At 44.1% G+C, this 25,557-nt stretch overlaps 1 protein-coding gene across 1 annotated transcript; it reads left to right on the top strand.

The window, feature by feature from the left end:
* The first annotated feature begins 21,719 nt into the window (after positions 1–21,719).
* penkb (proenkephalin b) lies at positions 21,720–25,300 on the top strand. Its single transcript, XM_084185391.1, has 3 exons — positions 21,720–22,094; positions 22,405–22,545; positions 24,047–25,300. Exons 2-3 carry the CDS (start codon positions 22,408–22,410, stop codon positions 24,680–24,682), a joined length of 774 nt encoding a protein of 257 aa, XP_084041517.1. The 5' UTR covers positions 21,720–22,094; positions 22,405–22,407; the 3' UTR covers positions 24,683–25,300.
* Positions 25,301–25,557: the final 257 nt, after the last annotated feature.

The raw sequence follows: 25,557 nt of genomic DNA, 5'->3' as shown, positions 1-25,557 counted from the left end.
CGTCTGCTGCAATAGCCCATCCATGACAAGCACCGACAAGTTGTGCGTTCCGAGATGTCGTTCTGCACACCACTGTTGTATTGCGCCGTTATTTGCCTGTTTGTGGCCCACCTGATAGCTTGCACGATTCTTGCCATTCTCCTTCAACCTCTCATCAACAAGCTGTTTTCGCCCACAGGACTGCTGATGACTGGATGTTTTTTGTTTGTCGCACCATTCTCGGTAAACCCTAGTGTCTAATTGTGCATGAAAAGCCCCGGAGGCCGGCCGTTTCTGAGATACTGGAACCGGCACGCCTGGCACCGACGATCATATCACGCGCAAAGTCCTTTTGCCCATTTTAACATTCAATTGAACAGCAACTGAATGCCTCAATGCCTGTCTGTCTGCTTTATATAGCAAGCCACGTGACTGTCTGTAGGAGCGGCTATTTTTATGAAAGGGGCCACTGAGGCATTCGTGGAAGATCTGCGTTAAAATGTAAAGGTCATTTCTGATTGAACCGACATATGCAAGGTTTACCGTGAATGCACGAACCCAGGAACATTGCCTTTAAATTTCAATCGAGCTTGAGGTTGGAATAATACTGTGAAATTGTGAAAATGATGATAATGCCCTTTTAGTGTAAGAACTGTTTGAATAGACCGCCTGAAATTTCAGCCTGTTTTGGTGGGATGGCGTTTTGGCCTGCCTGGCATCATCACCAGGTGGTATGAGTTAATAGACCAATAACAAAGAGAGTTTCAAACCTCTCTGCCAATAACAGATCGTTTTCAGGTTACATATCCCTTCCATTAGGCTCGTCCAATTAAGCCCCTCACTCAGACCACTCTCAGACAGTACTAGCAAAATTCTTGCTTAAGAAATTGCTCTTTTGTAAGGGTAAGGTACTTAATTGTTACCCAGAAATGATTCGATATTGAGATTAAAACAGCTGCTTTGGGCCTTTAAATCATGCTAAATACAGTATTAGATTAGTGTTTCCTAAGCCTTGGTACAGGTACTAACAGGGGGTATGTAAGCTTTCTCCAGGGGGTACTTAGAGAGTGAGGTTGGTGTCTAATCCACTAATTCACTAATTCAATTCCCTTTCCCATGAAATGCAGTTCCATTCTGTAATTCACTATATATGGCATTTGCTTCAACTAACACCTAATTTCTCTTATTTTTCAATCTATCACCAGTGACTGTCCCACGTTAGGGGACATGAAGAAAATAAGATTATAGGACGCCAATTACGTGTATTTCGGGATGATTAGAACACTTCAAGGGAACAGCATTGTACCTCTGATAGCTGGGACTGTATTTCATTATCTGTAGCATCTGTCATTTGACATTTTATGATTCTAATCATCATTACTGATGTCACTCTTATTGAAAACCGCTCCAGGTTAAAAGAGCTCACCTAAGGAGTAATCAGCTCTCATCAATGTGGGAGGCAGATGGGCTGATGGAGAGAGGAAAGCAGAGCGAGGAGGGACACCTGCAGCGCTCCACTCTGTGGGATCCATACCAACGGGAAACGCATTTCAGCAAGCAGAACGATAGATAAAAAATATATTGGTTGGATAAATGTTGATTTCGGAAAATTGTATCTTCAATCATTTTTGGCTTATTCTACATGGGTGTTTTCATGTATTTCAACAAAAATTAGGAATACCTCTTTTGATATTGGAAACATTGGACAATACCGAGACAAAGATCAAGTTATCATAAAACTATTGAGAGGTTGAGAATGATATAACTTTTTTTTGTCTAGACTGAAGAATATTCCAAGAAAGAGAAGGCTCATCTTTTGGTGGGCAAAGCTGAGCTCTCTCTGATTTAATGTATTTCTGTCTGAGAGGTAGTCTCCATCAGCAGTCAAGGGCATGAGGTAACTGCCTGACTTCTGTGCTGAGCTCAAAGTTTTAATCAGTTGTAACTTTGCTGAAAATTAGTCACTGGTCTATCTGTGGACACAGAGAATTCCAGAATGCACAGTATGCTTTTACAAGATCCTTTCTTTCTTAAATAAATATCTATACTCTACTTTTCATAGTTATATTGGGGTCAACGCATATGCCAATAGTGTAAAGCAATTCTACAACTGTCATTTCAGTTTTGTGATAAACACAGCTGTGTTTGAAATGACCGCAATATAACAGTCATGGTCTAACATGTAATGGAAAATAGCCTTCCTATCTCTGTCATCTACAATCGTTGGCTTTGATCCAACTATAAAGATGGAAGTAAGGCCTTGGGGGTAGAGTCATTGACTGGATTCACTGACCACTATAATAGCACCACTCACTTTAGCTGACAAATAAAAGTCTTGAGGCATATTTGAACATTTAAAAGTGGGGTAACAGTCTTTCATTAGCCATTGGAAAACCACTCTCGAGTTACATTAGAGCAAAACTTCTTGCCATTCTCCTTCAACCTCTCATCAACGAGCTGTTTTCACCCACAGGACTGCCACTGAATGGATGTTTTTTGTTTGTCGCACCATTCTCGGTAAATCCTAGGCACTGTTGTGCATGAAAAGCCCCGGAGGCCGGCCGTTTCTGAGATACTGGAACCTGCGTGCCTGGTATCGACGATAATACCACGCGCAAAGTCAGTTAGGTCATTCGTTTTGCCCATTCTAACATTCAATCGAACAGTAACTGAATGGCTCGATGCATGTCTGCCTGATTTATATAGCAACCCACGGCCACGTGACTGATTTTTGTGAAAGGGTACCTAATAAACTGGCCAATGAGTGTATATTTCCAAACTATGAGGTTCGCGGAAGATCCGCGTTAAAATGTAAAGGTAATTTCTGATTGACCCGACATACAGTGCACTTGGAAAGTATTCAGACCCCTTGACTTTTTCCACATTTTGTTACGTTACAGCCTTTTATTCTAAAATGGATTAAATTGTTTTTTTTCATCAATCTACACACAATACCCCACATTGACAAAGCAAAAACAGGTTTGTAGAATTTTCTGCAAATTTATAAAAATAAAAATAAACTACTTTTAAATAAGTATTCATACCCTTTACTCAGTACTTTGTTGAAGCACCTTTGGCAGTGATTACAGCCTCAAGTCTTCTTGGGTATGAAGCTACAAGCTTGGCACACCTGTATTTGGGGAGTTTCTCCCATTCTTCTCTGCAGATCCTCTCAGCTCTGCAGGTTGGATGGGGAGCATCGCTGCACAGCTATTTTCAGGTCTCTCCAGAGATGTTAGATTGGGTTCAAGTCCGGGCTCTGGCTGGGATACTCAAGGACATTCAGAGACTTGTCCCGAAGCCACTCCTGCGTTGTCTTGGCTGTGTGCTTAGGGTCGTTGTCCTGTTGGAAGGTGAACCTTCGCCCCAGTCTGAGGTCTTCAGCGCTCTGGAGCAGGTTTTCATCAAGGATCTCTCTGTACTTTGCTCCATTCATATTTTCCTCGATCCTGACTAGTCTCCCAGTCCCTGCCACTGAAAAACATCCCCACAGCATGATGCTGCCACCACCATGCTTCAACGTAGGGATGGTGCCAGGTTTCCTCCAGACGTGACTCTTGACATTCAGGCCAAAGAGTTCAATCTTGGTTTCATCAGACCAGAGAATCTTGTTTCTCATGGTCTGAGAGTCTTTAGGTACCTTTTGGCAAACTCCAAGCGGGTCTCATGTGCCTTTTACTGAGGAGTGGCTTATGTCTGGCCACTCTACCATAAAGGCCTGATTGGTGGAGTGCTGCAGAGGTGGTTGTCCTTCTGGAAGGTTCTCCCATCTCCACAGAAGAACTCTGGAGCTCTCTCAGAGTGACCATCGGGTTCTTGGTCACCTCCATGACCAAGGCCCTTCTCCCACGATTGCTCAGTTTGGCCGGGCGGCCAGCTCTAGGAAGAGTCTTGGTGGTTCCAAACTTCTTCCATTTAAGAATGATGGAGGCCACTGTGTTCTTGGGGACCTTCAATGCTGCAGACATTTTTTGGTACCCTTCCCCAGATCTGTGCCTCGAAACAATCCTGTCTCAGAGCTCTACGGACAATTCCTTCGACCTCATGGCTTGGTTTTTGCTCTGACATGCACTGTCAACTGAAGGACCTTGTATAGAGAGGTGTGTGCCTTTCCAAATCATGTCCAATCAATTGAATTTACCACAGGTGGACTCCAATCAAGTTGTAGAAACATCTCAAGGATGATAAATGGAAACAGGATGCACCAGAGCTCAATTTCAAATGTCATAGCAAAGGGTCTGAATGTTATTTAATTTTTTTCACCTTTATTTAACCAGGTAAGCCAGTTGAGAACAAGTTCTCATTTACAACTGTGACCTGGCCAAGATAAAGCAAAGCAGTGCGATAAAAACAACAACAACACAGAGTTACATATGGAATAAACAAAACGTACAGTCAATAACACAATAGAAAATCTATATACAGTGTGTGCAAATGTAGTAAGTTATGGAGGTAAGGCAATAAATAGGCCATAGTGCAAAATAATTATAATTTAGTATTAACACTGGAGTGATAGATGTGCAGAAGATGATGTGCAAATAGAGATACTGGGGTGCAAATGAGCAAAATTAATAACAATGTAAATAACAATATGGGGATGAGGTAGTTGGGTGGGCTAATTACAGATGGGCTGTGTACAGGTGCAGTGATCGGTAAGCTGCTCTGACAACTGATGCTTAAAGTTAGTGAGGGAGATAAGTGTCTCCAGCTTCAGAGATTTTTGCAGTTCGTTCCAGTCATTTGCAGCAGAGAACTGAAAGGAATGGCGGCCAAAGGAGGTGTTGGCTTTGGGGATGACCAGTGAGATATACCTGCTGGAACGCATACTACGGGTGGGTGTTGCTATGGTGACCAGTGAGCTAAGATAATGCAGGGATTTGCCTAGAAGTGATTTATAGATGACCTGGAGACAGTGGGTTTGGCAACGAATATGTAGTGAGGGCCAGCCAACGAGAGCGTACAGGTCACAATGGTGGGTAGTATATGGGGCTTTGGTGACAAAACGGATGGCACTGTGATAGACTACATCCAATTTGCTGAGTAGAGTGTTGGAAGCTATTTTGTAAATGACATCGCCGAAGTCAAGGATCGGTAGGATAGTCAGTTTTATGAGGGCATGTTTAGCAGCATGAGTGAAGTTGCGAAATAGGAAGCCGATTCTAGATGTAACTTTGGATTGGACATGCTTAATGAGAGTCTGGAAGGAGAGTTTACGGTCTAACCAGACACCTAGGTATTTTTAGTTGTCCACATATTCTAAGTCAGACCGGCCGAGAGTAGTGATTCTAGTCGGGCGGACGGGTGCAAGCAGCAGAATATTTATGTAAATAAGGTATTTCTGTTTTAAAAAATGTCTAAAAACCTGTTTTCGATTTGTCATTATGGGGTATTGTGTGTAGATTGATGAGGATTTTATTTATTTAATCCATTTTAGAATAAGGCTGTAACGTAACAAAATGTGGAAAAAGTCAAGGGGTCTGAATACTTTCCGAATGCACTGTATGCAGCATTCACCGTCAATGCAGTCTCCATGAACGCGGGAACATTGCCTTTAAATTTCCATTGAGCTTGAGGTTGGAATAAAACTATGAAATTGTGAAAATGATGATAATGGCAAAAAAAATTCTGATTGTCTCAGAAAGACAAATACAAACACAGACTAATAAAACCACAGTGACTGAAAAAACAACTGAGAAATGTTACTGCATTTCTCTCGCTGTGCTGGGAAAAATAGATTTCCAGCTATCCCTGGAAACCTGGTTAGCTACTGGTTTAGATTGAATAGGGCCATTGGCATGACCCCCTTTGTGCCTCCACTCTCACCACCTCAACTCCCCCCTCTGTAAAATCACTGTAATGGGATCACATTGGGCCTAATTGCCTCAAATTACCCCCCTTCATCTCTGCCTTCCTCCTCATTTTCCAAAACAAACACAGTCGGTTTAATTATGAGGCTGGTACACAGGTCTGGTAATGACAGGTGGGTTCCCTTTGTTCTCTCCTGCAACAAGATAACCCGCCTTTTAGATCAGCTTTTAGGATGATGTGACGGTCATTTGGGGAAAACCAGGGCTTTGAAAACCAGCATTTTAGGTATATGGTAGGATCGTCTGTGTCCAGAGGAGTGGGTACTAGACCAAGTTTTCATTTCTGTAGCATCATCTCTGTAACAGAGACCTTGCAACTATTCCAGAGTCAAAATCAAGTATTACCCTTTAGACTCTCCCACCAATTCATTCATTCAAATACCAATATTTCCTTTAAACAATATAGGCACAGCTATGGGGAGCATGATGGCTCCCAATTTTGCCTGGCAGGCTCAACACACCAAGCTAAAACTAAGTCTTATCAAAAGTATATAAAAATGGCATATCCTGTATAGCGCAAGTGGAGCGTGTTTTATAGATTTCATGGCACATAAAACGTTTAAATTAAAATAATAGACATTAAAAACTGGCATAATGCCAAGCAGCTACCTATATTTTTATGCTAGAAGCTTGGCAAATGGTAGTTGGTAATTCTGGGTTTTGCAGAGAGTGGTTCATTCACAGGCTAGACAGAAGACTTGAAACATACTTTTAAAAAACAAAAATAACTAGGTAAGTCAGTTAAGAACAAATTCTTATTTACAATGACGGCCTACACCGGCCAAACCCGGACAACGCTGGGCCAATTGTGCGCCGCCCTATGGGACTCCCAATCACGGCCGGTTGTGATACAGCCTGGAATTGAACCAGGGGGTCTGTAGTGACACCTCAAGCACTGAGATGCAGTGCCTTAGACCGCTGCGCCACTCAGGAGTATACCATGAAGGCAATCGCGTCAGTCTAAAACAATCACAGGAAATAAACACACTTCTTAATCCCTCCATCAGGAAAAAGTCAAACCCATAAAGCCAGCTTTAAAAAAAGCAATGACACTCGGACATAGATGTGACCCCATATTTCAACTATAACATACTGTATATGTTTAGAAGGCCAAATGATAGACTATTGTGACTGAAATGGCTATTGCACTGAATTGTATCAAAATACATTTGAATCCAATCCTGCGAGAACTGGTGAAAGTTTATTGAGAGTGGATTGAAGTTGATAGCAGCTGTATTGATGTTGACAAAGGAGATCTGCCTAATCATCCATACTCGTTCTCCTGATTGTAAGGAAGAGAGAGGAGAGAATGCTACAGTAGGTGTTAAAAAGCGGCAGTGACTGGCACAGCACACTGGGCACACACTGGTTGAATCAACGTTTTTTCCACGTCATTTCAATGAAATGATGTTGAACCAACATGGAATAGACATTGAATTGACGTCTGTTCCCAGTGGGAGGTTTCGTTCAGCAGCCTGTCTTTATGAGCTAGGCTAAATGGATCATGACTATACTAAGCTCTGACTATGCTGTGATACAAATACCTGAATGGTACTTGATCTTCTTCTTTCTTTCTCAGTGCAGTAGCACGTCACATCTCACACTCATTTGCTGTGACTTACATGCTGACCACTTACTTATTCAAAGTACACTGAACATAAATATAAATGCAACATGTAAAGTGTTGGTCCCATGTTTCATGAGCTGAAATAAAAGATCCCCAAAATGTTCCATACGCACAAAAAGCTTATTTCGCTCAAATTTTGTGCACACACTAACATCCCTGTTAGTGAGCATTTCTTCTGTGCCAAGACAATCTATCCACCTGACAGGTGTGGCATATCAAGAAGCTGATTAAACAGCATGATCATTACACAGGTGTACCTTGTGCTGGGGACATTAAAAGGCCACTCTATAAATGTGCAGTTTTGTCTCACAACACAATGCCACAGATGTCTCAAGTTTTGAGGGAGCGTGCAATTGGCATGCTGACTGCAGGAATGTCCACCAGAGCTGTTGCCAGAGAATTTAATATTAATTTCTCTAACATAAGCTGCCACCAACGTCGTTTTAGAGAATTTGGCAGTATCTCCAACCGGCCTCAAAACCGCAGACCACGTGTATGGCGTCGTGTGGGCAAACAGTTTGCTGATATCAACGTTGTGAACAGAGTGCCCCATGGTGGCGGTGGGGTTATGGTATGGGCAGGCATAAGCTTCAGACAACGAACACAATTGCATTTTATCAATGGCAATTTGAATGCAGAGATACCATGACGAGTTCCTGAGGGCCATTTTGAGGCCCATTTTATTAAAGGTATCTGTGACCAAAAGATGCATATCTGTATTCCCAGTCATTTGATATCCATAGATTAGGGCCTACTGAATTTAGTTAAATTGACTGATTTCGTTAAATGAACTGTAACTCAGTAAAATCTTTGAAATTGTTGCATGTTGTGTTTATATTTTTGTTCAGTATAATTACACGGCCACCTCGATAACTTGCTCCTCAATATGACACAGATTGCGATAACAAACTCATGGGTGTGGACATGTCTCCTAATTTCCCATAGGTATATTTCTAACCTGAAACACATTTAAGTATTCAAGTATTGCACTGAGGATAAAATGTTTCTTGTAGCAGCTTTTCTTGCCAAGGTGTCCATGAACCTGCAGCCCGAGGGTAATACTGTAACTCAGAAGAGATGTGGAGTGGGCGGGACTGGTCCTCCAAAACTTTGTCTGAGGTCCTGCTGACTGCTGTGAGTCTGTTGTGGTCCTGAGTTGGTTATGTCGTTGTCCTGTTATTTAATTTGCTTGGTTAACAGTCCTTCACAATCTCATCATGTTTTTGATGAGTTTGTTAAACCAGGAAACCGCATAAAAGTTGATGCTCTCAGTTGCTGTAATGATCTAGAATAGCGTGCAAATCTATTTTCTCAAGAGGCTTTGTTGAGCCTTTTAAAAACAGAAAAGTATGGTTTCATCCTCTACCCCATGATTGTCTGATAGTGGTTGTGATGTGCTGTCTGTCTCCTCCCAGGCAAATCTCTATTATCTTGGTAAAGCTCAGTTTAAAAGAAAACTAGTGTCCATAGTCAACAAATCTGTTTAAAGAAAGGTTATCAGAGGCATCCCACTAAAAGTCACATCATCTGCATATTTTATCAGAGTTAAACCATCTCCATTTCACATTATTCCATTTGTTTATATGGAAAATAATTTACAAGACGAGCCTATTGAAATTGCTACCAATCCTGCTGTATGCCGCATTGCAATGAAAGTTAATGTGGTCCTCTGTAGCTCAGCTGGTAGAGCACGGCGCTTGTAACGCCAAGGTAGTGGGTTCGATACCCGGGACCACCCATACACAAACATGTATGCACGCATGACTGTAAGTCGCTTTGGATAAAAGCGTCTGCTAAATGGCATATTATTATTAATAAAAGTTTATGGCTGAGATGGTGACTTTGCCATCACCTAGATGTGATTTCCTACATTCTGAACTCAGTGAGGGCATGCCCTGTATTGTGTTCCTGAACTATGCAGCTCAGTTTTATTATTAAATAGAGCTACGAATTAGGCTTTTTATTATCAGCCTTTATTCCCAGTTGTTCAATATTTTTCAATAAGTCGCACACCTCGCTAGCTTTTTTGATGGGCTATACAGCAGTTAGTATCATGGTGCTGGTGTATCATATAAAGGCCCATTCATTAAATGTTCAAGTCAGAGATAATCTTAAGTGTTCACACTTAGTATCTCAATTCTACACCAGTTTTTTACCCAGTGGGATGTGGGTAAATCATTCAACCAAGTGCAATGGCTCTAACCAAGTGGGTGCTTGAAACCCTCTCAAAGTAATGTTGATGTTATTAAAGGATCAGGTTAGAGATGATCAAGTCATTAAGAGTGGCTTGAGTATAGGTACAACACTACTATTGATGTGACTGCTGAATTGTGAAAGGAACCAATAAAAACTCTAAAATAAAAAAAGTTATTTCAAAAAAGGGCCTGAAACCTGGATATCAAAGTATGCATTTATAACACGCTTAAAGGGAAACTTCATATTCATAATCTCCAGCATCACCCCAACATCAACATATGTGAAAATGGTACGTTTCTATGTTTTGTAGTAAAAATAAGATAGAGGAAGATAAGTGTTTCCAATGACATCGTCTGTGTGCATTGTGTGATTTTGACCAATTATGAGTAGGCATTGCCTACTAATTGTCTACTAATTGGTTGATGATGTCATTGGAAACACTTATCTTTATCTTTTTAACTACAAAACATAGGAACGCGCCGTTTTCTCATATGTTGATTTTGGGGTGGTGCTGGAGATGATGAATATGAAGTTGAATGTTTTATTTATTTGCCTTTCATTTGAGTTAGGCAACCTCATATATGTAAGCAAACAAACAAACAAACAAACAAACAAATGTAAAATTATGACTATAACTACTGTTCCCTGAAGGAGGGAAACGAGGTACAACCGAACTATAGGGGGAGTCGCACTCTCACGACTTCGATTGAAGAACAAAAATCACGCCTGACAAAGCCAACGAAATACACGCCTCGCAGGAAGCCCCGCCTTCCAAAGGTTATAAACCTGAGGCTCGGATTCATTTATTCAATTCAGTACCGCTCTTCAACGAGCCCAGAACCAGTTGGCATGGGGCCAAACAGGTGTTGTACCTCAATTCCCTCCTTCAGGGAACAGTAGTTATAGTCATAACATTCCCTCTCAGTTGGTACTCTCGGTACAACACAACAATGGGTAAATGGAATCCCGCCCCAAGTCTGCCCCAATGGATACCAAATGAAATGGCTCATTGCAGACCACCCAGATCTACACCCCACAAAATGTGGTAGTCTGGGTATTCCACACACAGCGCGCTGCCTAATGACCTTCTCCTGTCCCAGCTCTAAGCACAATGTGGGATACACTGGGAGCAGTGACATCTAAGCAATCTCGACACGGAGGACGAGACGCAGGACGATCCGGGTGGAGACGGTGAAACTCCTGCAGTAAGGAAGGGTCCAGGATGTCCTCCACCGGCACCCAGCCTCTCCTCCGGACCGTACCCCTCCCACTCCACGAGGTACTGAAGGCCCCTCGCCCGACGCCTTGAGTCCATGATGGCTCGCACAGTATATGCCGGGGCCCCCTCGATGTCCAGCGGGGGCGAAGGAACCTCCCGTACCTCAGACTGCTGGAGCGGACCAGCCACCACCGGCCTGAGGAGAGACACATGGAACGAGGTGTTAATACGGTAATCAGGGGGGAGCTGTACATCGAGGGTGTACAGCAGTCTCCTCTGGACTTTAAATGGCCCCACAAACCGCGGACCCAGCTTCTGGCAGGGCAGGTGAAGGGGCAGGTTTCGGGTCGAGAGCCAGACCCGGTCCCCCGGTGCATACACCGGGGCCTCACTGCAGTGGCGGTCGGCGCTCGCCTTCTGTCACCTGATGGCCCGTTGCAGGCGCACATGGGCAGCGTCCCAGCTCTCCTCCGAGCGCCGAAACCATTCATCCACCGCAGGTGCCTCGATCTGGCTCTGATGCCACGGTGCCAGGACCGGATGATACCGTAGTACACACTGAAATGGAGACATGTTAGTGGAGGAGTGGCGGAGGGAGTTTTGGGCCATCTCTGCCCAGGGCATGAAAGCCGCCCACTCCCCCGGCCGGTCCTGGCAATAGGACCGCAGAAACCTACCCACATCCTGGTTAACTCTCTCCACCTGCCCATTACTCTCGGGGTGAAAACCCGAGGTCAGGCTGACCGAGACCCCCAGACGTTCCATGAACGCCCTCCAGACCCTCGATGTGAACTGGGGACCCCGATCAGACACTATATCCTCAGGCACCCCGTAGTGCCGGAAGACGTGGGTAAACAGAGCCTCCGCAGTCTGTAGGGCCGTAGGGAGACCGGGCAAAGGAAGGAGACGGCAGGACTTAGAAAACCGATCCACAACGACCAGGATCGTGGTGTTACCTTGTGATGGAGGAAGATCCGTCACGAAGTCCACCGATAGGTGTGACCACGGCCGTTGTGGAACGGGTAGGGGTTGTAATTTCCCACTGGGCAGGTGTCTAGGTGCCTTGCACTGGGCGCACACCGAGCAGGAGGAAACATAAACCCTCACGTCCTTAGCTAAAGTGGGCCACCAGTACTTCCCACTAAGACAGCGCACTGTCCGACCGATGGCAGGATGACCAGAGGAGGGTGATGTGTGGGCCCAACAGATCAATCGATTGCGGACATCAAACGGAACGTACAGACACCCAACTGGACACTGGGTGGGAGTGGGCTCCGTACGTAACGTCCGCTTGATGTCCGCGTCAACCTCCCATACCACCGGTGCCACCAGGCAAGAAGCCGGAAGTATGGGAGTGGGATCCGTGGACCGCTCCTCTGTGTCATACATCCGGGACAGAGCGTCTGCCTTAGCGTTCTGGGAACCTGGTCTGTAGGATAGGGTGAAAACAAAACGGGTGAAAAACATGGCCCACCTTGCCTGGCGAGGGTTCAGTCTCCTCGCCGCCCGGATGTACTCCAGATTGCGGTGGTCAGTCCAAATGAGGAAAGGGTGTTTAGCCCCCTCAAGCCAATGTCTCCACGCCTTCAGAGCCTTGACAACAGCTAACAGCTCCCGGTCCCCCACATCATAGTTTCGCTTTGCCGGGCTGTGCTTCTTCGAAAAGAAAGCACAGGGGCGGAGCTTTGGTGGCGTACCCGAGCGCTGAGACAGCACAGCTCCTATCCCAGCCTCGGATGCGTCCACCTCTACTTTGAATGCCAAGGAGGGATCAGGGTGAGCCAGCACGGGAGCCGAGGTAAACAGAGGCTTCAGGTGACCAAAAGCCCTGTCCGCCCCAGCTGACCACTGCAGTCGCACCGGTCCCCCCTTCAGCAAGGAGGTAATGGGAGCCGCTACCTGACCAAAGCCCCGGATAAACCTCCGGTAGTAGTTGGCAAACCCTAAGAACCGCTGCACCTCCTTTACCGTGGTTGGAGTCGGCCAATTACGCACTGCTGAAATGCGGTCATTTTCCATCTCCACCCCTGACGCGGACAGGCGGTACCCCAGGAAGGAGACGGACTGTTGGAAGAACAGACATTTCTCAGCCTTGACGTACAGGTCATGCTACAATAGTCGACCAAGCACCTTGCTCACCAGGGACACATGCTCGGCGCGTGTAGCGGAGTATATTAGAATGTCATCTATATACACCACTACACCCTGCCCATGCAGGTCCCTGAAAATCTCATCTACAAAGGATTGGAAGACTGATGGAGCATTCATCAACCTGTACGGCATGACGAGGTACTCATAGTGCCCAGAGGTGGTACTAAATGCCGCCTGGTGCGTATCCCTCCCGGATACGTACCAGGTTGTACGCGCTCCTGAGATCCAATTTGGTGAAGAGGCGCGCCCTGTGCAATGACTCGGTCACACTGGCTATGAGAGGCAGCGGGTAACTGTACTTCACCGTGATCTGATTTATACCTCGATAGTCAATGCACGGGCGTAAACCTCCATCCTTCTTCTTCACAAAAAAGAAACTCGAGGAGGCAGGTGAAGTGGAAGGCCGAATGTATCCCTGTCCCAGAGATTCAGAGACATATGTTTCCATAGCCGCCGTCTCCTCCTGTGACAGAGGATACACGTGACTCCTGGGAAGTGCTGTGTCTACCTGGAGATTTATCGCACAATCCCCCCTTCGATGGGGTGGTAATTGAGTCGCCTTCTTTTTACAAAAGGCGAGAGCCAAATCAGCATATTCGGGGGGGATGTGCATGGTGGAGACCTGGTTTGGACTCTCCACCGAAGTTGCACCTATGGAAACACCTAAACACCTCCCTGAGCACTGACGTGACCATCCCTTCAGAGCCCTCTGTTGCCACAAAATAGTGAGGTCATGATAGGCCAACCAGGGAAGCCCCAACACCACAAGAAACGCAGGAGAATCGATCAGGATCACGATCTCCTCATGACCCTCCTGCGTTATCATACATAGTGGAGCTGTGACCTCCCTAATCAGGCCCGACCCTAAAGGACGACTATCTAAGGCATGTACAGGAAAGGGCACATCAACAGGAACAATAGGGATCCCAAATCTAAGTGCATGGAACGGTCAATAAAGTTCCCAGCTGCGCCTGAATCTACTAGCGCCTTATGCTGGGAATGTGAGGAAAACTCAGGAAACTCTATACAGACACACATGTGTGCAACAGGGAGCTCTGGGTGAGTCGGGTGCCTACTCACCTGGGATGATCCACCAGTGCCCTGCCTGCTGCCTCGACTCCCTGGGGAACCTCCCCAGAACCGACCAGCAGTGTGCCCTCTGCGGCCACAGGTGGTGCAGGAAACAGCCTTAGAGCAGCACCTCCGAGCTCCATAGGTGTAGACTCCATAGGTGTAGAGGTGCTAGGGGATGGAACGGACGGACCCCAATCCGACCGTCCGCAGGTGGCCAACAGGTTATCCAGCCGGATGGATAAATCCACCAGTTGGTCGAGGGTTAGGGTGGTGTCCCTGCAGGCCAGCTCCCAATGAACGTCCTCCCTTAGACTACACCGGTAATAGTCGATCAGGGCCCTCTCGTTCCATCCCGCGCTGGCAGCCAGGGTCCTGAAGTCCAGTGCGAAGTCCTGTGCGCTGCTCTTCCCCTGTCTGAGATGGAACAAGCGTTCCCCCGCCGCTTTCCCCTCAGGCAGATGATCGAAGACCGCCCGGAAACGGCGGGTGACATCCTCATAGCGAACCAACGTTGCGTCTATCCCTCCCCATTCGCCGTTGGCCCACTCCAGCGCTTTCTCCGACAAACAGGAGATGAGGGCGGACACTCTCTCGTATCCCGAGGGAGCCGGGTGGACGGTCGCCAGGTAGAGCTCCACCTGGAGCAGGAACCCCTGGCACCCGTCAGCCGTCCCATCATAGGCCTTCGGGAGCGAGAGCCGGATCCCACTGGGTCCAGGTGACGGAGGGGTGGACAGCGGTGTGGGTTGAGGTGAAGTTGATGGGGGTGTGGGAAAACTCTCTCTCTCCCATCGCTCCATGGTGTGCAGCACGCGATCCATGGCTGTGCCCAGATTGTGGAGCATCTTCGCATGCTGCTGGACACGCTCCTCCACCGGTAACGGAGGACTGGGTGCACCTGCTGACTCCATATGGGGTGCGTGATTCTGTCAGGTGTCAGTGTGCAGCGGTAGGATGGAGTCAGGCGCAGGACACAGAACTGAGTAACAGACAAACTTTACTCGGAAAGAAAAAAATACTAATTCCACGCAGGGAAATACACCAGCTCACAGCAGTCATAAACACCAAACAAAGAACAATCATGCACAAAACCATGAGGGAACCAGAGGGTTAAATAGGGAAATAATCATAACGTGATGGGAACCAGGTGTGTACAATCAAGACAAAACAAATAGAACACAGAAACGTAGATCGGTGGCAGCTAGAAGACCGGTGACGACGATAGCCACCCGCACAAGGATAGGCACCAACTTCGGTGGAAGTCGTGACACCCAGCATCATCCTTGTTAGGGGAGGGTTTACTGGGGGGGCTTTACTTGGCTCATCGCGCTCTAACGACTCCTTAAAAAAATACAAATACAAACAAAACTATATCCCATGGAGGTTACCCCCCTGACCAGTTGTAGGAACTGGCAACAAAGTGCCTTGTAACCTACCAGGAATGGGACAGACAGCTCTGAACAACGGACCCCTTCTGTGGTAACAGACAGGAATGAAAAGCGTTGAGCTGGAGACATTTAAACCCCAGAGACTGTGTGTGGGATAATAGCATGGTCGCGTCCAACTCTGCTCGTTCCCTAATCTCCGCTACCAACAACCAATCGCCTATATAGCCCATAACCTGTATCACTTGACGCCTCATAGGGACTGGTGAACAACAGGCTGGAATCAGCAATGTATAGGAACAGGGGGCTCTGGCAATGGCTGACGTAGTACCCCGTTTGGCCATAACCAAATGTGGGGGCACTGTTGTCACAGTAATGTTTTTGTGGAGGGGCGCATTGGTCGCTTAGACCCATTCTAAGGCCCCTCACTCTGGGGGTTACCCGAGCCAAGTGCTCGGGGCTGCTTCGTCATCAGAGGTGCATGCAAGCCCCACTTCCTCAACTCCCTCCAACTGGAATTGGAAATAGAAATGGGGTTGCCATAACACTGTGGGACAGCTAGTAAGCTTAATTCGCTGGAAGTTATGCAGGGGGGTGTACCCAACGAACCTGGGTGAGTCTGGCTGCCCTTTCTCTTCGAGTAGCCTCCCGTAACCGGAGGCAGAGTGCACAGGAGCCAGGTTGAGCATAGGCAGCTACCGCTTAAACCAATCCCAGGTAGACAAGACATTTGCTCCAACCAAAGACCCAATCCATCTCTGCGTCCCGCAACTCAGACGAGGGACAGGCACCCGGGAGAATGATAAACGATTATCAAGAGAACCTGCGCCATGGACTTGGGGAACAATGCCACCGTCCCCTAGTCCCGGGCACAAACTGATTCAAGCGAGGGCAGCCAGAGCACTGAGTCGAGACATACAATACAACAAGCCTGAGTATCTTTTCATTAATTTGGGCATGGTCGCAAACCCGAATCCAGCTTGTTAGCCTTCGTCGTTTCGGTCATGTTAGCCATCTTGCTCATTGCTACAGCCATGGCAAGCAATCCAAAGAATAACTAATTGGTTTGTGGTTAGGAGAACAATTACAAACTCCAGCATACAACATCAAGGGGGTGAGCAAGCTTTACCACAAAGGGACAGTTTAGTCGGTGCAAAGTCAAATGTTTGTTTTTGGCGTGAATCATTCCTGCTCACATCGAGGTGAAGAGCGGAAGAATTGAAGGAATCAATCCAAAGCTCATGGTTATCACCTGTGGAAGGTGGGGATTTCATTGGCCTTATCAGGCGTGATTTTAGTTCTTCAATCGAAGTTGCGAGAGTGCGACTCCGCCCTAGTTGTGTTGTACCGAGAGTATGACTGAAAGGGAACCACAACCTCTCCAGGAATATCAAACTGGTCTATAATTATGGTCATTCGCTGTTGCTTTTAACCCTGGTGGTCACTGACTCATGAATAGACTAAACAGAGCTCTACTTTAATATTCTTGTGATTTCTGAGGTCGTTTTATGCAGAAAATGAAAACACCAGCAATACTATGACATAAGAGAGTTCGAGACACTGCGATTATTCAAAGATAAATACTTAGTTGTGGCATTTTATGTACAATGAGCTTGTTCTTTGCTCCTGTCCTGAAATACATATCTATGGCTTACAACCCTATTGTCCTTGCCTAGAAGGAATTGAGGCATGTATATGAATCTATCTACTCTCTCGTCCCATCATTCAAAGTGTTAACATTAAGGTTATAGTTTGAGTCACTGGAGCCCACATACAATGGAGTTTACATCAATTGCTGTGCATTGTATTGCACACCTTTTAAAACGGCATCTTAAATCAATATGGCATCTGAGTGGTCTATTATTTTCTCAGTGGTTGCTCTGACTGCAGGCTTTACTTCAGATGAGATTGATTTGGCGACATAAATGACTGCTCTATTACTAGAGGCTGGGCCATGTGGCGATGGCACTATCCACTCCGCGAACCACTATCTACCGTCATTGGTAATTTCAACTCCATCTACCCAAGCACCAAGCAATCAACAAACTTTTAGGGGACCTCTGTGGGCTGTGACTAGACCTCGAAGCTCAAGATATGCAGCTCAGATGATCCACAGTGATTATTCTATCTATCTATCCTATGTCTACGTCGTCCTCTCAGTATTCATAATAAAAAAATACAGTCTTCAGCATTAATCTACTTAATATGCTTTCTTTATTGAGATAAATTGAAGACATGTTTAATTAAAAGGGGCCTGTGTTAGAATTGGAGAACGTGATTGGAGAATTTGATTAGAGAACATGATTGGATGCTGAGATAATAGCTTTGCCCTATAGGAGTACAGTCACTGACATCTCTTTCCTGCCTGAGAGGACAGGTCAATATCCCTTATAGGGAAATGGAATGGAATTACGAATATTCATGTTATTACTCATTTAAAAATTAGTCTGGGCATCAGTGCTGTTTTGTCATATGTGTCACATTTGGAGATGCTATCTGCGCCAGGATAAAAAATTATTCTGATAGGGTCAGGCATTACATTGAACATTTACACATTGGTATTTGCCCTAGGGGAGATATACCACAGTATAGTCATAGACATAACTGGTTAGGCGAGTACTAAGCTAGACCGTGTTTGAGATGTGCTAAAAATTGGTTGTATTTCAACATATTATAAGACACTGACGGGATTACAAATTAACCAATTAATTCTAATTGGATAATTCAGTACATCAATAAGCAGCATACAGACTGTTCACCAATTCATTCTAATACATCATCAACTCTTAATACATGTGAGTACATGAACTTGATGCACCTTTGACATTTTACACATACAGAGAAATGTTGAACCCTCTTTGGATTGTCAGGTAGTTCTGTTAGTTAATCAATCAATGTCCTCACCTTTTACAGTGAGGTTACTTTTTCTCCCGGAGGGGCTCTTGTACTGCCTGTTGTGTCTCTCCAACAAACACAATAGCAGTCTCCCGCTGAGCCAAACAAACTGCATTGCGTGAGCAGAATGCATTTGGAAATAGTTATTTCAATCCCCCCTACAGGAGAGTCTAGGTGGGATGTTGGAAATGTAGGTTGGACCAGCAGCCTTACAAAGTATTTTTTTTTATATGACTTAGTACGGCTTCACCTATAGCTGTATAGAAAGTGTTTGCAAACACAGTGTGGTATGTTTCCAACTTTATTAGTCCTGAGATTATTATGGAATTACTTAAAGCTGGAATGCTTTATGGTGAAAGCCACATCCATTTGCGATATTACAACAATAAATAAGTTACTGCAAACAAAAAACACTGTTTTTTCCCCACAGACATCATTGCACGTGCGATAGAAGAGCACAATATGTACTGCCATTTTTTTTACCATGCTGCGCGATGCTCCACAGCTCAGGAACAAAAAGTATAACAACAGTCCCAATGGGCACACACTAGTTGAATCAACGTTGTTTCCATGTAATTTCAACGAAATTAAGTTGAACCAACGTGAAATGAAGTTGAATTGACGTCTGTGCCCAGTGGGGTGGGGGTGCGGCCAGTGGCACTTTTTCCCCGTACTGCGGATTCCATCTTTAAACCTTACAGACAAATCAATAGATATGTAGCACATGGTATTTAGGCAAAGGGACATACACTTTCTGAGGGCAAGCTTAAAATGGTATGTAGGGGAGAACGGGGTTGGTTGTCACACTTTTTACTCTTGTGTGTATTTCTCAAGTTGCATGGACTCACTCTATGTGCAAATATATACTGGAGTTACTTACCAAGACGGCATTGAATGTTCCCGAGTGGCCTATTTACAGTTTGACTTAAATCGGCATGAAAATCTATGGCAAGACTTGAAAATGTCTGTCTAGCAACCAACTTGCATGATCAACAACCAACTTGACAGAATAATAAATAAAATAAAAAAGTGCAAATATTGTACAATCCAGGTATGCAAACCTCTTAGAGACTAACCTAGAAAGACTCACAACTGTAATCACTGCCAAAGGTGATTGTCAGGGGTGTGAAAACATTTTAATTTCATTTTCAATTAATTTACAAAAATGTCTAAAAACATATTTAAACTTTGTCATTATGGGATATTTTGAATTCAGTCTGTAACACAACAAAATGTGGAAAAGTCAAAGGGTATGAATACTTTCTGTAGGCACTGTATACCAATGTGGATGATAATTCTGATTCTGATTATTATTATTAACTCCCAATTCTGCATTGTCACTCAATATTAGATGTCGAAATAGCAACCTCTAGCATGCTAGTGCTCAACCATGCCAAAAATATAATAAATGAAACTAATGTAAGCAATTTAGAAGCAGCTTTAGAAGCCTACGATCATGATTGTTGTAGTGTTTCCAAAACCAATCTATGCAAAGCATCAACAACGGTCTGCTTACTAAACAAATGTACTGTACTGTAGATTGTAATACTTATCACCATTATGCTCTGAACAAACAGAACTCAAGGCTAAAACTAAAACATTACCAAAGTATAGGCTTTAAAAAAAAATGGGGGGGGGGTATTTTCCTTGCCGAATTCCCTGCTGATATAATATAAAAGCTATTCATGAAATCTACAAAATGCTTTAGAGCATGTACTGTAGGGGAGCAAAGAAATCAATATTGCTATTTGGAATTTATAGAAATCACAGCCATGGAGCAAGTACCACACGAAGAGCGGAATGCTTTTAAATGTCGAGTTGCACTCACTCCCACTTTAGTCAATTTTAAACCAGTACTTGATTTGTATGGTTATCTAAAGGGCCCATGCAGTCCCCGTTGCCTTCCAAGTAAAAATTGTTCAGATATCACCATGTCTACCTGGCATTTTGCTTAGAAATGATACAAGGACTTGTAAAGCAAGGTATTATGGCTACAGTATTTGAAAGCTGTTTATCATGTAAGGTAGATTGGGGTTGGTTGTCTCACAGGTTGGTTGTATCAGTGCTTATTACACCCGATCTACACCATGCTCAAAAGGATATTCAATGTCTGCTTTTTGTTATTTATTTATTTTCATCTACCAATAGGTGCCCTTTTTTGCAAGGCATTGGAAAACCTCCCTGGTCTTTGTGGTTGAATCTGTGTTTGAAATTCACTACTCGACTGAGGGACCTTACAGATAATTGTATGTGTGGGGTACAGAGATGAGGTAGTCATTCAAAAATCATGTTAATCACTATTTTTGCACACAGAGTGAGTCCATGCAACTTATTATGTGACTTGCTAAGCACATTTTTACTCCTAAACTTATTTAGGCTTGCCATAACAAAGGGGTTGAATACTTATTGACTCAAGCTTTTCATTTGTAATTAATTTGTAAAGATTTCAAAAAACATAATTCCACTTTGACATTATGGGGTATTGTGTGTAGGCCAGTGACACAAAATCAAAATGTAATCCATTTTACATTTTGTCTGTAACACAACAAAATGTGGAAAAAGTCAAGAGGTGTGAATACTTTCTGTAGGCACTGTAAGTAGTATGGTTATGTGGAATTTGCATGATTCCCTGCTGCTGTTAGCTAATCCAGGTAATTCCTAGGCCCTCACATTTTAGAAAGAGTTGCTTCTGCTGCCCTGTATTGTAAATCAGATCAATGCATTGTCACAGCACAGGATGCTGTCCAGGCACCACTAGGCTGTGGTGTGGAGGGGTGATTCAGTTAACTTTGTGTCGTGACTTAGTCACTGGTGTAAGGTGCGATGGCGCAAAAGTAGGCCTACACAAACAAGCTGAGATTCAGCACCACATGACAGTGAACACAGCGACCATCTCAGGTGCAGCCACTCCAGTAACTCCACACTGGGAGAATCCCTGGAAAGAAATTATCCAGGGGGTTAAGGCCTAAACCTACTCTATGGATATTGTGGATGGTTTACTTTGGCTGAGGCTTAGATCAGTTAGTGGTTAAATACAAGAACAAGTAACTGGCACTTTTGGAAACTAAACTCATGGACTGTGTTTATAAACACAATTATCCATTGACATGGCAATGAAAAATTTTTGCATACTCAGCCTGTAGGCCTACAGTATTGTGTAATCTGGCACAACTACATCACATCTATAAACATACAATGCAATATAAGTGGGAGATCCCACTCACCTTGAAAAATATTAGTTCCAGTACTTATCCCCATAAATGTTACTTACCATTATGCTGAGCACCTCACTTGATGTTGTGTGCGTCATTCATCATACGTCAGGAGGAGCTTTCCCGTGACAACGAGGGATCACTTCACGGTTGTTGGCGGGTCTCCTATAGTACAGCATTTAAGGGGTGTCTGATCGCACAAGCAAGACAGAGAAGTCCGCGCACTTATAACAAGCCCACATTGAAACGTTTCGATGCTGCTATAGTGACTGAAGTGGCAGGTGCTTTGCCTGCGTTCTCTTCCAAGATTCGAACTCAGAAATTAAAGTGATCAAGTTTGTTTTAGGGATATACTAGCCACGCAGTGACTGACTATATAGTAGTTTGCTAAATCCAACCGTTTTTTTCCTCGCTACAACTGCAACAGAAGAACTTGGAACATCAGTATTATTTTGAATTAGTAGGAGGCTACACGACAAAACGAGAAAGGTGAGTTAATAATTGTATTCATTTTATTTTGTCCCTGACCCATAACAGTTTAATGTTGGACTTGAAGATACTTCCATTAATGTGTCTAATATGTCTATTCATTTGTCTAATATGTTCATGCCTAATTTGTTTAGGCTAGTTCATGTCAAATGTCTAACAAAACTAGAAGAAAAAAAATTATCCTTTGTGAATTAGGCTAATATCTTCTGCATTTAGTTTATAATTCATATAAGCCAACATAGTTTAGACGCGCAAACTTCATGATTTGGAAAGCATCGATCATTTCATTGCTGACTCTCTTGTTTCGCAGCCCATGGCGGTATCTATGCGTTCCTGCTGGACGCTGGCTCTGAGCGCGTGCCTTGTGTTGACGGTGAGTGCGGACTGCGGGGCAGACTGCGCATATTGTATTCATCACCTACAACTTCAAAAGACAGACATCAACTCTCTCGTAAGTAGGCCTACAACTACAACACCCTTTTTGTTCCTTTTTCATGACATGAAGTTTGTATTAATAGGGGATTACTGAATGTTCGCTCTCTATTAGGCTATCTGCACGCGGGTTTCTCAGAACTTTTTTCGTAGAGCCGCTTAGATTTCCAAGAATTTGCTACTACCACACAATAGATTTCATACCAGAGATGAATGCGCATCACAATCATTCGCTGGTTTTGTGATTTGGCTACTTCCACTGTATTGATCACTTGGGAATTGAATAAATAGATGTATGATTTAATTATGACACCTACAAACTATAAGTTGATTAATTAAATTACAAAAATTATGAGAAGCAGCTGTAAAATAGATTTTGGGGCCAATACACTAACTAGAGCGAGTCAAAAACAGTGGGCAAGGACTTGTCAGGAAAAAACGACTTGAACCACAAACCACCGTTGACTAAACATTTGGCAAATTGTGTTTCTGCTGATAGCATTGATGGCTATTATTTTGTAGCCTACAAAGAAATATATTGTTTTGTAAATGCATATTTATTTGCCAAGGGAATCTCGGCATGCCTATAATTATTTTGGAAACAATGCAAGTCTGGTTTAAAAAGTTTACATTTAGGAAAATGTTGATTTAAAAACAGTATGGCTACTGTAAGTGTACAGAGCAACCTAAAGCATATGCTTAATTTTGTTCAATTATTTGGGTCTAAATTGTGCCAAGAATGACATGCAAACTTGCATGATTTCTCAAGAGAAACCCTAAATCATTTGAATAGGAGAGTATGGACCGCCTAGTTTGAAATAGTGTACTTTCTATTTTCCACCACTAGATTGCAGTTAAGTATCAGATTTGATCACATGAATATGGCTCACTTTGACTGACTCTGTAGAAACTATTATCTGCATTATGTCATAATGTTGTTTTAAATTCACCAAAGTAGAATTATAGCAGATGGGGAATACCCTCCCCAATCGCCTCCTAAAGCTTTGCCTGAGGCAAAGGAGGGGGTTGATGGTGGTGAGAAGCAATGTCACAGACCATTAGAGATTGAGCTTTCTAGATGCTCAGGATTGATTTGCTTCTGGTAAATATACTACATGGAACGATGAAACACCCAAGGCACTGTGGTGTTTGTGTGGAGCCCCCAGCCTCCCAACTCCCACGACCAATGGCACTGTGCTGGCGGATTTAGAGTGACATTTATCACCCAACAGAGAGCACTTAACGTCTGATTGGCTGTGATCACTGGGTCTCTCTCCATCAAGCGTACTGTAGTTCTACCGCAAACCTGAGCATTGTGCTTTTCAAGTGGATAATGAGATTTATGGGTTATTGGAAAGGAGAACCACAAAGAGACAAATAGATTTCAAGGGTGGACAGTTGAAATATTGGATAGAGGAATAACCTGGTTTATCATCCTATGTGATCAATTTAAATGTAAAGAAAATAGTTTCATAACACTGATATTGCCTTATGACTTCTGATCTCAATCTCTCCCCCAGACATGTACGTTAGAGTGTGAAGGAGCTCTTAGCCCCAAGAAGTCCTGGGAGCTGTGTGAGGATGTCCTGCAGGCTAGAAATGCCGACAGTCCAACAGAGGAAGACAAGGCTACCACAGAGACCTCCAAGCTGGACAACAACGACCCACATCAACTAGTAAAGAAGTATGGCGGCTTCATGAAACGCTACGGGGGCTTCATGAAGAAAACGGCAGAACTGTACGGTCCTGAACCCGACGATGTCGACCACGGCAGGGAGATCCTGTTCAAACGCTACGGCGGGTTCATGAAGAAGAGTGGCGAGCCAGAAGACACACTGAGTCTGCTCCGGGAACTGATGAGGAATGTGGATGGCGGCGATGGCGGGGTGGAGAAACGCTACGGAGGCTTTCTCAGGAGCGCTAGACAGAGCTCTGACTTAGAGAATGGTATCCAAGAGCTGCAGAAGCGCTACGGCGGCTTCATGAGGAGGGTGGGCAGGCCCAAGTGGAGGGAGGAGCAGAAACGCTATGGAGGCTTCCTCAACAAGCGAGCCTGGGGGGAGGAAGAGGAGGACGAGATGGAAAAGGAGCGTGTGGAGTTGGAAGATGTTCCTGACGTGGTAGAGAAGAGATACGGAGGCTTCCTGGGATACTGACCTTCCTAAATACCTACCACTGCTCAGTCATGTTCTGTTTTCTTGTCTTGCCTGCATTTTTACTGATTGGCTGTAGTAAACATACTGAAGCCTAAATGGTTATTTTAGTGGTGTGACATACTGTAACATTCACTCTCCATCTCTAAGAGACTTCCCTAAGCACTTCTATGACCTTTGATCTCTGTGTGCAGTAGGCTTTATGAGACTCATTTTCTCACATGCATACACACAAACAAACACACACACACACACACACATACACACACACGCACACACACATTCAGTTATTCTATGAATTGGAAAAGCACTAATCTGCTGATATGGGGACTGTTTTCATTGTAGTGACTGAGAAACCTAGATGTTCCCAAAATAAAGGCTTCTCAGGCTTATCAAACAGAAGAAATAGCCTACAGTCAGAATAAGATATTTGATAGACTGGAATACTTTTTCACATATCTTGCTTTACTGTAGTTAACAGCTGTCGATTTTCTAGATGCATCTATTTATTTCATTTTATTGAAATCATTGTAAACACCTGCTTATCTGTATGTAGAATAAATAAATTGCTCTAACTGCAGAATAATGTGTTTGTCATTAATAAAATGTCTAATTGCTCTGAATCGATGTCCAATTTTTCACTTTCTTGCCGCAATCATCCACTTAAGTGTATGCAATCATTTGAAGTATGCTACATTTCTAGCACTGCACATATCTCGTATTAGTTCTCTATAAGGTTAAAGGGATAGTGTGAGATTCTGGTAATTTTATTGTACTGCACATCACATGTACTTTGTACACAAAAAAATATCCTATAATTTTTACAGTAATTTACTGGCAGCACCATAGCCAGTAGGTTACTGTACGTGTACAGAACC

The sequence above is a fragment of the Coregonus lavaretus genome (assembly GCF_964263955.1).
Source record: "Coregonus lavaretus genome assembly, chromosome: 2".
Taxonomy (NCBI): Eukaryota; Metazoa; Chordata; class Actinopteri; order Salmoniformes; family Salmonidae; genus Coregonus; species Coregonus lavaretus.
The sequence above is the reverse complement of the archived record's forward strand: the minus strand, read 5'-3'. Positions and strand labels throughout refer to the sequence as shown.

Coding starts and splice junctions, on each gene's coding strand:
- penkb (XM_084185391.1), top strand. CDS start 22,408: ATGGCGGTATCTATGCGTTCCTGCTGGACGCTGGCTCTGAGCGCGTGC. Junction 22,546..24,046: donor AGACAGACATCAACTCTCTC/GTAAGTAGGCCT, acceptor TCTCTCCCCCAG/ACATGTACGTTAGAGTGTGA.